The sequence below is a fragment of the Sorex fumeus genome, unplaced genomic scaffold (assembly GCF_029834395.1).
Source record: "Sorex fumeus unplaced genomic scaffold, SorFum_2.1 ptg000086l, whole genome shotgun sequence".
NCBI classification, from domain to species: Eukaryota; Metazoa; Chordata; class Mammalia; order Eulipotyphla; family Soricidae; genus Sorex; species Sorex fumeus.
In genome coordinates this window covers 36314756-36328457 of record NW_026606143.1, presented here as the reverse complement: position 1 = coordinate 36328457, position 13702 = coordinate 36314756, and the positions used below count along the sequence as shown (strand labels likewise).

General features: G+C 43.6%; 1 protein-coding gene across 1 annotated transcript in view; it reads left to right on the top strand.

Moving 5' to 3' along the window:
- ZRSR2 (zinc finger CCCH-type, RNA binding motif and serine/arginine rich 2) overlaps positions 1–13702 on the top strand; it is a 36025-nt gene that overhangs the window by 5295 nt on the left and 17028 nt on the right. The window contains exons 4-5 of the mRNA XM_056131231.1: positions 9295–9403; positions 9591–9677. Coding sequence (XP_055987206.1) covers positions 9295–9403; positions 9591–9677 — 196 coding nt within the window. The remainder of the gene's footprint in view (positions 1–9294; positions 9404–9590; positions 9678–13702) is intronic.

Genomic DNA, 13702 nt, shown 5'->3' with positions numbered 1-13702 from the left:
TTACTATTTATAGTTCTTTTGTTTTTGCAGTGCTGGGATTTGAACCCAGGGCTTATTCTTTATTAATAAAAAATAATAAAACCCAATATTATTCTTTATTGTTAATTTACCATTACCTTACATCAAGGTGTTTCACAATTATATTAAAGGTGGAATAAGGGCCGGGGGAGGGCGGAACAAAGCCATAGTACAGCAGATAGGACAAGCAGCCGACCCGGGTTTGATCCCCAGAATCCCATATTGTCCCCCGAGCACCACCACGAATTCCTAAGTGCAGAGCCAGGAGTACCATGTGAGCATCACTGGGTGTAGCCCCCAAACAAAAACGAACAAACAAAAAAATAATGAGCACTTGAGTTCCCAGACTTCCTTGAGCTACCACTCCTTTTTCAGAAAAATATAAAAATATCACTTAGTGCCTTCCAGTTGCTCCCAAGGCCACTGCCCCAGCACTAATTCCAGCGTCCCTGGATGGGGCTAGTACCACCCGTTTTTAGGAAGCACTGATTCATATACATCTCCCTGGTAATTGTCCAATTGTTTCCTGAGGAAAACACCTAGAAATTAAGTTGTTGGAGCTAATGGATAGGTAAACATAGACTGTAGGTGACTGGGTAAATGGGATTCTGAGTTTGCAGCCCTTCTGACAACATATTAAGATAACCATCTCCCCATATTTTCGTTGACAGTGATTTCTTTTTCAATTCATATGATGAAATGTTTTAATTAAATATTTCGTTATATTTCTTGGTAACTTTGATTATTATCATATTACATACTTGTAGATTGCTTGTGTCTTCTACCATTTTCTTTTGGGATACATTTTAAAAGTTCTATAAGCAGTGTCGCTAATTTTGGGGGAAATGACTATTCCCGATATATAGCATGATTTCATAATTTATATATCACTGAATTCCCACCATCATAAGTCTTGTTAATATGTCTCTGTCTGTTACTGTTACTGTCCTCCTGTTCTTCTTCGATTTGCTCAAGTGGGCCCAGTAATGTCTCCATTGTGACACTTGTTACTGCGTTTGGCATATTGAATACATCACGGGTAGCTTGCCAGACTTTGCTGTGCGGGCGAGATACTCTCAGTAGCTTGCCAGGCTCCGAGAGGGGCGAAGGAATTGAACTCGGGTTGGTTGCGTGCAGGGCAAATGCCCTGTCTGCTGTGCTATTGCCCCAGCTCTGTATATAAATTGAAATTTTTTTAGTGTTGCGAACTTTTTTTTTGGATCACACCCGGCATTGCACAGGGGTTACTCCTGGTTCTGCACTCAGGAATTACTCCTGGCGGTGCTCAGGCGACCATATGGGATGCTGGGAATCGAATCTGGGTCGGCCATGTGCAAGACAAATGCCCTACCTGCTGTGCTATTGCTACAGCCCCAGTGTTGAGAACTTTTAAGCTGTATTCTCTTAGAAACTTCAAATATGCAGTGTAGGATATATACACTGTGATATATATTTTACTTCCAAGGACTTGGGTTTCTCTCTTTCTCCTCTCTTTCTTTTTCCTCTCTCCTCCCTCCTTTCTCTTCTCTCTCTCCTTTTGGGTATTATGGTTTGCAATACAGATCTGAAAGGCTATCATGTAAATGCCTTTCTCTACTTCTGTAACATTCACTTCTTGTCCAGAGTGATCATTTCCAACTATTATTGTCATGCTGCTCCCTTCTCTATCCTAACTACGCTTTGCACCCCACACACTTTTAATGATTGCCCATTTCCTTCTGGCCCCTGTTTTCCCTGGCTTTGGATATTTTCTATCCCATAAGTGAAGGGAATCATTCTATGTCTGTTCCTCTCTTTCTGACTCATTTCACTCAGCATGAATAGCCAGAATCTGGAAACAACCCTAGTGCCCAAGAACAGACAACTGGATAAAGAAACTTGCTACGTCTACACAATGGAATACTATGCAGCTGAATACTGTGACTTCATAGGAATAATGAAGTCACGAAATTTGCTTATACATGAATGGACATTGGGACTTGGTTGTGTTGTTTTTTTTCTTTTTGGGTCACACTTGGCGATGCACAGGGGTTACTCCTGGCTTTGCACTTAGGAATTACTCCTGATGGTATTCAGGGGACCATATGGGATGCTGGGAATCGATCCTGGGTTGGCTGCATGCAAGGCAAATGTCCTACCTGCTGTCCTATTGCTCCAGCCCCTGGACTTAGTTTTTAACTGAAAGTTTTTGTCTTTTGATTCTCTTCATCCTTTTCTCCCATCCACCACCACAAATCTGTTCTCCGTGAATTTGGTGGTTGTTTCAGGTGCCACATTGAAGTGAGATCATACTCTGTGACTTTTGTCTTATTCCACTTAGCATGACGTTCTCAGGTCCCATCCGTTTGTTATAAATAGCAAGATTGCATTCTTTCAGGTTTTTTAAATAAATATTATCCTGTGTATATGTCAGATTTTATTTTTGTTTGTAGGGGGGTCACACCTTGTGGTGTGTGGGGTCACTCCTCTTAGTACATAGATTCTGTGAGAATCATTCAGTTTTGGGATTGAACCTGGGTTACCAGCATGACAAGCATTTGCTCCAGCCCTTTGAGTAGTCTCCTCGGGCCTATATCACATTTTTTTCTGTCCATTCAACCATTGATGGACTTCATAGGTTGTTTCCGTATCTTGGTTATTGTAAATTATGCTTCAGTGATCATGGAGATGTACATTTTTTAATTAGAATTTTCATCTTGGGGTTAATGCTTGGTGGAATGACTGCATAATATGGTAGGTCCACTTTTTTAAAAAAGAACTTTCATATTCCATGGGCTGGAGTGATAGCACAGCAGGTAGGGCTTTTGCCTTGCATGCGGCCGACATGGTTGATCTGAGTTTGATTCCTTCGCCCCTCTCGGAGAGCCTGGCAAGCTACCGAGAGTATCTCGCCTGCAAGGCAAAGCCTGGCAAACAACTACCTGTGATGTATTTGATATGCCAAACACAGCAACAAGTGTCACAATGGAGGCATTACTGGGCCCGCTCGAGCAAATCGATGAACAACGGAAGGACAGTGACAGTGACATTATTCCATAGTTGTTTGTACCAGTTTATATTCCTGTCAGTTTACATTACCTTCCTGTGCATTGAGGGCCCCCTTTTCTTCACACACTAACCAGCACTTGTTATTTCTTATTTTTTTTGATAACAGCTATTTTATCAGGATTGAGGTGGTAACTCATTATTTGTGTTTTCTTGATAGTAGTGATGTTGAAAATCTTGTCTCTTCTTAAACTTGCTGGCCATATGTGTGTCTTCCTTGCGGGAAAATTCTATTTAGACCATCTGCCCATTTTTAATTGGAGTGTCCGCATTGTGAGCAAGAAGAGGGGCCCTATGGAGAGAGAAGAGAGTGGTTGGGGGGGGGTCCCATGGAATGTCTGCCCTTTTGCTGTTATGTGAATTCATTATGTGCTGGATAGTCACCTTTTATTGGAGATATGCAGATAATTTCTTCCCGTTACAGGTTGCCTTTTCTTGATGATTTCCTTTGCTGTGGAACTGAAACTGAAAATCATTGCCAAGATTATATCAAGTAGCTTTCTGCTTGTATTTTCAGTTTTTTTGTGGGGGGCCCACATCTGGCATTGCTTGGGGCTTTCTCCTGGTTTGGTGCTCAGGGACTTCTCCTGGCACTACTCCTTGCGGAGCTTGGGGGACCATATCTGGTGCTGAGGATCATACCCAGTTTGACCCTCATGCAAGGGAAGAACCTTACCCACTGTAATATCTCTACGCCCCCCCCACTTGCTGGGGGAGGTCTCTTTTCAGAGTCTGATGGATTGGATTTGAGGCTCGTTTTCAGGTCTTTAATCCATATTGAATTAACTTCAATATGGATTAAATGTATATGTATAAAATGGTAATCTGATGTTATTCGTTTGTATGACTGTCTCATTCTTTTGTTTTTGTGCCTCACCCAGCAATGCTCAGGGGTTGCTTCTGAATCTGCACTCAGGAATTACTCCTGCTGGTGCTCAGGGGACTTAATGGGATGCTATAGGTGACGCGGCAGATCAAAACTGGATGGGCCCGTGTGAAAGGCAGGCGCCCTACTTGCTGTGCTATTGCTTTGGCCCATGAATGTTTCAGTCTTCATTTGAGTTTTTTGTAGGCCCGTTTTTCTGACATTCAGCGAAGACTATTAATGCCCTTGTGTATTTCTGACTCCATTGTCTTGAGTTAATTGGGAATGTGTGTGTGGGATTATTTGACTTGATTTTGTTGATATCTGCCTGTTTTACTTGCCAGTACCATACTATTTTGATAGTTATAGGTAGCTTTGTTTTTGGATATTTTTGGTTTTGTTTTTGGTCCATACCCAGCGGTGCTTGGGGCCTTACTACTCCTAGGGTATTGCTTGGGGGGTGGGGGGTCATTCCCATTTGTGCTCATGGGACTGTGTGGTTCTGGAGATCAAACTCAGGGCGTCTGCATGCAAAGCATGTGGAATCTGTAAGCTCCCCAGCTCTTCAGTCTAGTTTGAAAGCACAAAATGTGGTGCCTCTAGCTTTATTCTTACTTTTCAAGATAGCTTTGACTATTGGGCATTCTTGGGGTTCCACACAACTTTTGTTATTTGTTCTGTTTTGGTGAAAGGAGGAGTTCACTGATTCTTTCTATTGCTGTGTGTCATTTAGAGACTTTAACAGTATTTTTCTATCTGTGAGCATGGAATAACTTTCTCTTCATATCTTCAGTTTCTTTCACCACTTTATTATCTGAATATGGATATTAATCCTTTATCTGTCATATGTGTTATATATATTTTTGTCATTTGCCATCAGTTCTTTGCTCGTGGCATTATCATGGTATGATTTTTCATATCACTTAACGTATCTGAACTTGGTGTCTGACTTAGAAAGTTCTCTCCCATTCCAAGATGATGAAAATGTACTAACTGGAAAGGGGTGGTACTCAAGGGGTCTGGGTCCTGGTGATTGCCAACTGGGTTGCAATTCAGTGCTAAGGTCTGAGGATGTGATACCTCTTGGGCCCTGTGGTTCTGGAGAACAGACCACTCGAGTATTGCTTGGGAGCTTCCAGGGCTGCACCTGGCAATGCTTGCAGGGCCGTGTGGTGTCAATGATTGAAGCTGAGTTTGACCCCTGTCCTGTCTCCCTGGCCCTCCTTATTTTATCTTTCAGTCTTTTTCAGGGGATAAGTTTTTAAAATGGTACACAGTAATGTTAAATGGCTTAGTGGTATTAAATTGTACATTTTAATGGGCTAAAATGGTAACATTTGTGGTATATATCTATATATATATTTTTTACACAATAAAATTTGATTAAAATTTTCAATTAGGAGGAAAACTTTGTATACACCTTCCAGCTGTTGAGTGCATTCACTGGAAATACTGCTTCTTGTATTTAATTTCAGTTACCTAGTTAACTACATAAATAGGTAGAGTTACTAAAAAGACCAAAAAAAATAAAACCCACAAAAAGTGTAGTAGCGAGCAGAAATGTACAATTAGATTTAGCCAGATCTGAATTCCAGTTCTGGCCCTGAGCTATGTTCAGGCTATTTCATCTCTCTCAGCTTATGTTTCTTTACCATCACTGTCACTGTCCTCCCGTTGTTTATTGATTTGCTCGAGCGGGCCCAGTAACGTCTCCATTGTGACAATTATTACTGTGTTTGGCATATTGAATATGCCACGGGGAGCTTGCCAGGCTCTGCTGTGCAGGCGAGATACTCTCGGTAGCTTGCCGGGCTCTCCGAGAGGGGCGGAGGTATCGAACTCGGGTCGGCCATGTCGGCCGCATGCAAGGCAAACGCCCTACCCGCTGTGCTATCACTCCAGCCCTTCTTTACCATAAACGAGGTAAAATCAATCATGGTACCTATACTTACCTCATAGAACTGGGATGGTTAAATACGGTTATAGGAGTATAGTATGGTGCTGACGGGTTGAAGATTTTGTGATAACTCTAGTTGTTCTAGTTTTCTGTTAGGAGAAAATGATATATGTGGTATGAAATTGGCAGGCGATTTTTAAAATCCTTCCCCCCCTTTTTCGGGAAATGCTTCTTTTAACACGTTGATGCCAGTGTGTACCACTTGTGACTTGCACCTGTGTGGCTGGACGTACACAAATTGCAGTGCCAGTGGCAATGTGTTAAATCACAAAGCATTTATCTGTGTTCCTTTGCTCTTTGTCTGTTCCTCTGCGTTAATAGTTATGTTGAAAAGCTGGAAACTTAATGATGCAAAAATATCATGTAGCTTCTGTACTACTTTAAGTCAATATACGGTGTCAGAGGTAGCCCTTGCCAGGCATTAAAGGGGTGAGAACAGATTTTATTCAGTTCCTCCTGGCAGTAGAGGAAAGAAAGAACTAAATTCTGTTCTGATTTGTGCAGAGGTGCTCTAGGTCTTTGAAAAGCAGAATGAGGACACAGGCGTGCAGAGGCCCAGGAGACTCAGATAAGAGGAAGAAATACCAAAGGGCTGCCTGGAGTAAATGTAACTAGGCTATTGTGTTTGTTAGCTTGCAGTTAGGGAAGGTGGGACAGTCTGTTCCCACAGAGCCTGGGAGACAAGCTTTATCTTTTTATTTTTAATTTTGTTTATTAAAGTAGCATTGTTTTATCCATTATCTCAGTTTCAAACTTGCACCAAAATCCTTGTCCTTTTTAGTCATGTGAGGTGGGGGGAATGTGTGGGCTGAAGATGAAACCCAAGGCCAGGCACTCCTCCTATCACTGAACTACAGCCCTGCTTAGCCTTGTTCTCGGTGGTTACATTTCCCGAAGAATGCTCCTCTGTTCCTTAGGAGAGGTGCTTCTGAACATAATCACAATCACAGGCCCTTTGGAAGGTTTCCAGGGACCTATCATCATGTGACCTAGTAGTGGCTAGGGGGCTATTTAGGGGCTTGGGGCCAGTCTAGAGACACTGCCTTCTGCCAGAAGCCATACTCATAATGCAGGGATTTGATGGAATTATATGTGTTCAGAATTCCAGTTTCAATAGTATATTCAGGTTATTAAGTTGTAACGTAATATTTTATTTTTTTTTGGTCTTAAGTTCATGTACACTTAAGCTTATATGTAATTGATACCCTGGGAAGCATCTGTACATGCTCATTGTTGTGGAATTTTGCTTAATTAGATTAGGAAAAACCAAGCTCTCACTGTAAAGCTTTGGAAGCAGGATTTGTTTACGATGGCAGACCCTGCCAAGCTTATGCTCCAGGAACTGGACCCTAAGCACAGACAAAACAGAGAATTCATACTCATTAGCCCCATATACAGGAAGGGATGTTCTCTCTGAAATGCATACAAAGTTCAAAGCTGGAGATGAAGGGTTTGGAGAGGCTCTGATATTAGGAGCTCTGTGGGACATAGAAGGGCAAGACTCCAGCATGCTGATGGAAACAGATGGATGGTACCCTGTGGGCAATGCAGGAAGAGGGATCCATAATGTCGTTCGGCAGTGTATCTCAGAACACTCTGGCCTGAGAACATCCCTGACCCTGTCACACTTTTCAGCCTTTTTTTGGTACCTGTACACCACCACTAGTCCCTGGGGCAATGGTTGAAAACCCAGTTAGTGAAACAACAATTTTTTTGCATGATGGCAGGTAATTTCTGTGGCCCAACACTGGAAAGGAGGTTGGAAAAACATTGCCCTCTAAGACACATGCAATCTGGCAGTTTCTACCATGGCTAAAACATGGTTTCTTGGCATCTGAGGTTGGAGATGGAATATGTTTTTCTCATAAGGTATTTGAAATTTAGTTTAGGATCCCCCAGAGTAGCATAAAACCTTGAGTTTTTATTACTGAAGTAATAGAGAAAATTTGATTTTTTTTATAAATTCAGAAGAAATGTGGTGTTTTCTAGCACTCACTTTGCTAATAAACTTTTGAAATATAACCCATCGTGTATAATATAGAGTTTCTAAGACATTTGTTTTTCCAAGGTAATGTTGGTGTTTGTAATTGGTCTTTTAGCAAAATAAATCAGAAACCCACTCATTTTTTTGTACTCATCTTTTTTAAAAACCTGTAGGTTAGGGCAGGGAGATAGCATAGGGGTCAGGAGTGCATACTTAACACCTGGATTGATCTCCGGCAGCCTATGCACCCCCACGCTGCCAGCAGTAGCCCTGGGAATAATCCTAGCCATCTCTAGATGTGGTCCTGGTGTTCCCTGGCACCATGGGGCCTTAGCAGTACTGCCTCTTTAGGCCCTAGCATTGAAATGTTCAGTCTGGGAGATAGTACAGCAGCTAAGGTGCTTGCCTTGCTTGCAGCCAACCCGTGTCTGATTCTGGCATCCCCTACGGTCCCCCAAGCTTGCCAGGAATGAAATCTGATCATAGAGCCAGAAGTAACCCCTGAGCACTGCCGGGTGTGCCCCAAAACAATTACAAAAAAGAAGTGTTCAGTCTGGTTGGCTGTCTTACTAGGAGAGGTTCCCCTTGTTCCCTGAGCACTGCTTGGGAACCCCCCCTCCACTTAAAAAGCAAAATGGTCCAATAAATTAGCACAAAGGCTGGAGTACACGCTCTGCTTGCAAGAGGCCCAGGAGCAGTCTCTGAGTCTCAAGCAAGGAGATTGCCCCTGAGCACTCCCAGTTATTGCCCCCCTCAAAATGATAGCTTTTTCCTTTAAGGTATATTACAATGTTGTTTTAATTTTCTTTCCTCAGTTTAAGGATTTGGTGGTAAACCATAGGAGTCCTGTAACTGTACAAAGTAGCGGTGGACAGGTTATAACATAGGATACCAGGTTTTCATGAAGCTGCAATCCTGTGATTGTTTCTTTGAAAATGCATGGCATGTGGGTAGATCTGCTCCGATGCGCTCAGGTAGAGTGTGTGCCTGTGTTTATGAGGCCAAAGATTGAGTTCCCAGGTACCAGAAAAAAATGAGCACACCCTAAGAAGGGCAGGACTGAAGATGAGAAACTAAACGTTGCTTTGAAACATCTTACTGACTTTATTGGCACTTAAAAACATTTACGATCAACCTGAAGGGAAGGTTGTAGTTCCGTACTGTTTTATGTAAAAGTTATCACTGTCCACGTAATGTAGATATAGAGTTTTTAAGCTGCAACCCGCGAAGAGAATGGTTGCTGAAATGGGATTATCCAGGATGGTTACTTAAATATTCTGTTTCACTAACTCCCACTCAGCGGTTTTCTGCAAAGTAGCTTCCATGATAACTTGAGGGCTCCCAAATGTCTAATTTTGCTATCATGTGTGTGTGTTACACATTAAAGCTCATTCATTTAATTTGATTACCTCATTCTATCAATAGGCAAAGATTGCATAAGGAGTGGTTGCTGCGGGAGGAGAAGGCACAAGAAGAATTTAGAATGAAGAAGGAAAGAGAGGAGGCAATTAGAAAACGGCAGGAAGAACAGGAGGTATGATAATAACCAGTTAACCAGAATGGCTCTTGGTAAGGGGTACGTATCTTTACAGGATGGGCATTGTCCGTTTTACCATTGTAGTTTAAGCCTTTTATTTTTTTGCCTCGTATGTTAAACGTCTTCAAAGAATGAACCTGACAAATATTTCTCTTTCCTTCTTTTTTTTTTACCTCCGGTGAAGAGAAAACTAAAGGAAGAATGGGAAGAACAGCAGAGAAAAGAGAGAGCCGAGGAAGAGCAGAAGAGACAGGAGAAGAGAGAGAGAGAGGTGATTGCTCGCGGTCGGGCGGATGAGCACATGCATGGCTTTCATCGTGAGCATAACAGGCTCTGGGCTGACTAGAGTTGCAGCTTTTTGCTTCTTTTGAAGCAGCGTATTTCTGCATGTTTCGTTGTCCTGCTGCTACGTCCTGTGTGGGTGCTGAGGCTTCCTCGCGCGCTAAGCAATTCCCAGACACCAACAGGGTGTGTGAGGGGTCCCCTTAGAACTGACACTGTCTCCAGCGTCAACTGCCACATTGAAGGGCTTCGTCTCCTGGGGACCTGGGCTTTTTACAGAGCTTCCCACTTCCTCGTTTCCGTTCATTTGTTAGAGTAACTCACGTAACCCAGGGGATCGGTTTTCCCACCAGATCACTAGTTTGTTACGGTGCATAAGTCAGGAAACGTTGGGGCGCGTTTAGAGAAAGGCACGGCGCCTTTGTGCCCTCACGAGGCACACCATCTCCCGAAATCTCCAACGTGTCCACCAATCCGTAAAGCTCTCCCAAACCCCTTCCCCTCAGTTGCCATGGAGACTTCATTATGTAGGCATGATTGATTAAACCATCCGCGGCTAATCTAACCTCCAGCCCTTCTTCCCGCCCCGGAGGTCTGGGGTGGCAGTAAAAGTTCCAACCCACCAATCACGGAGTTGGTTCTCTTGGCAGCCAGCCCTGCCATCATCTGACACTTTGCAGTTAACTACTTCATTTACTTAACCAGACCTCTTTATCACTCTCAGCACTTAGGAAACTGAGGCTTTTCAGAACTTGAGCCAGGATCTATGGATGAAGACCACTTTCATACGAGAAATATATTTTCGTCAGCTGAATAAGCAACTGTTTATTTATTTTATTTATAGTTACAATGTTGTGCCTTTCTATGTTACTGTTTTGTGGGTCTGTGCAGTAGGAGTTAATCTTAAATTTAGTTTTTTATTCCACTTTATCCATCTCCTTTGCACCGGGGACTGGCAGATGTTGTAAAGGTCCAAAGAGTAAATGTTTGGGGCTCTCTGGTCCACATGTTCTGGTTGCAAATATCCTGCCAGTTGGCCCTGCAAGCGACCCTAATTAATACATAAATAAATGTTTGTTTTCTTGTTCAATAAAACTTGTTTATTAAAAGTAAATTTTGTTTTGTTTCCCAAAGCTTACAGCCGGTCCCTGCTTCATTGTGTACCACTGGAGCAAATGATGTTTTTCTGAGGTGAACTTATTTAGAGCATAGCACTTTTTGTTTGTGGTCCAAAGGGCTGCTCCAAGCTCTGCGCTCAGAAGTCACTCCTCCTGGTGGTGCTCGGGGGAGTTGTGTGGTACTGGGGATTGAAGCTGGGCCTCCCTTGTGCATCTTTGCATGTACTCAGCCCTTTGAGCGATCTCTTGGGCTCCTAGTCTAACATTTTGCGTAGTTGCCAAGTATGTTTAGTTATTTAACTGCTAATAAAAAATGTGAGCAAAATTAATTGAAGGAAGTGTGGACTCAAATCAGGAATTAGGGGACTGTTTTTGTGTTGTTACTAATCCTTAATTTCTTTTTATTTTATTTTCTTCTTTATTGAATCGCCATAAGATACAGTTACAAAGCTTTCATGTTCGAGATTTAGCTGTACAATGATCAAACACCCATCCCTCCACCAGTGCACTTTCCACCACCAGTGTCCCTTGTATATCCACCCTACCCCATCCCAATCTTAACCCTGCTTCTGCGGCAGGCAATTTCCCCAATTTCTCTACTTTTGGGCATTATGTTTTGCTTGAATTTTCCCACCACCTTTCAGCCTGCATGCCAGGGGCAGATACTAGATCATTTATTGTCCGTTGCTCATTTTTAATATCTTGGGTGCCGTGGCCACACTCTTCTGGAATCTTAGATTGTAAATGGTTGGGTTCCAGAGACCTTTCTCTAGGGCACTAATCGATTTTGGGATTCAGTTAGGCTTCTCTGGACCAAGGCTGTTGGTGCTCTAAGATGGTGCCCGGAGGCACATTGTGGAGGTGACAGTCAGGCTGATGTGCAGGCCGGGACCTGGGGAGGGACATCCCGGCACTTCTGCTGCCACGCGGCACGGAGATTAGTCCTGGAACCTGCATACCTGGGCCTTGCTTGTGGAAGCTCTTGGTCGCAGAGATTCCATCTGGAGTAGGTGGGGAGACCACACCTACTCCTTCTGGAGTACCCTAGTGAAATTGGCTTGGTATGGGGCCTGGAGAGATCTCTGGCTCTATGGTGTCTTCTGAGACTTGTTGCTATGTGTCTGGCATTTGATTTTTTTCAAGATTTGTTTATGGGTCTCTGAAGCAAGGTCAGTAATAGAGTTTATAGGGTGGTGCTGGAGTTGGTTTGTGGGGGTGACTGCCAGCGCTTTCATGTGTATTGGGAAGTCGGGGGGAGGTAGCCCACCCCAACTCCATGGAAGCCTGGAGATTTTAGTCACAAAACCCACGTACCCGAATTTTCAGCAGATTATATCTTGGTGAGGTTCGTTCTGGGACAGTGGAGTTAGGCTGGCGGTATGGTGGTAGTTTTGGATTGTGGAAGCACATGACTGCTGAAGGCTCTGCTTGGGCAGGCATAGGCCAACCTGCCCCCCTCTGATTTACCCCAGTCTGTTCTGCCATGCCTGGGTTCAAGATTAACTGTGGTTTTTGATCTCTTTGGAGATTTATCTATGGGTCTCTGAGATAAGGCCAGTAAGTGAGCTTGTATAGCTGAGCCGGAGGTGGTTTGTGGGTGTGACTCCTACATACCTAACTTTTGGCTGTTTAAATTCTTGGTAAACTTGGTTCCAAGTTGTTAGGGTCCAGCCAAAGGCACAGCGGCAATTTTGGGGTGTCAGGAAGCCTGAAGGTACCATCAGGTTGCTGATGCACTCGCCCCACAGGTACAGGTTGACCTGTTGGTGGCATCATACCCCCACCGACATCCTTTCCAGTGTGACCTCTAAGGGACATTATAGGTGACGTGTAGTTGCTTGTTAAAAAAGAATCTATCATGTAGGTGTTTATTTTCTATTATCTTCCAGGGTCTTTTTTTTCCAAAAAGACGTTCTTATAGTTAATGTTACTGTATTATTGTAAGTTACTGCTGACAGTAGTGTTAGCATTTACAGTATTGATATACGGTTGCCACACCTCAGTGCACAGTTGTGTCCACGCTGCCCTTAGCTTAGTTCTAGTCTACCTCGCCATTCCCTTCCTCTGCTTCATAAGCTCCATTCTGTTAACCCAGACTAAAGGATTGGCCATTGTCTGTGTCCTTGTTTTGACTCTCTGTCTTCCAGGATCGTTTAAACATTTGTTCGTTATATGTTGCTGTTGTTTCTTAGCAGTATATGTATTTCCTTGGGAGTGGGGAGAGGCTTTCCCCAGTAGTGCTCGCAGCACTCAGCCTAGTGAGGTGGGCCCGATGGAGCAGTTCTTGGGCATGGCAGTATAGGGCTTCCACATAGTGCGGGGGCCGCCAAAGCTCCGCCCGACCGTGTTTGGGGGTAGGGGTTATGCACTGCCAGAGATCCAAGTTCAGGGCCTTGAACACACAGCATGTCTGCTCCACAACTTGAGGGTCTCTCCCCAAACCCGGCCGTGTCTTTATTTCAAAGGTTTCCTAGCTCATCGTTCTTTGGGTTATCAGTGCGTACATTTTCTATAACACTGCCAGGTTTGAATAGCAGCTAATTGGGTAGTTCATCACTTGGGGACAAGTTCATTTTGTATGTCACGAAGGAGTAGGTATTGCCACCGTGTTTGGTGTGTGTTGCTCAGCGATCAGTTTTTTGCAGTGCGTTTCACGCATCCTTGTCTGAGCACTGCTTTCCAGCTGAGGCCAGATCACACGAGGTTTTTAGGGGGCAGGGAAACGGGAACTTGTCATTTTTATAGAGTGATGATGAGTATACAGTGTTCGTCGATTGAAGTCTTTCTGGATTCAGAAGTGAAGGTTTCTTTGTAGAAAGCAAGGCCAGAGGCTGAGTACAGCAGATAGGACTCTTAACTGGCTTGTGGCTGTCCCGAGTATGATCTCTGGCACCCA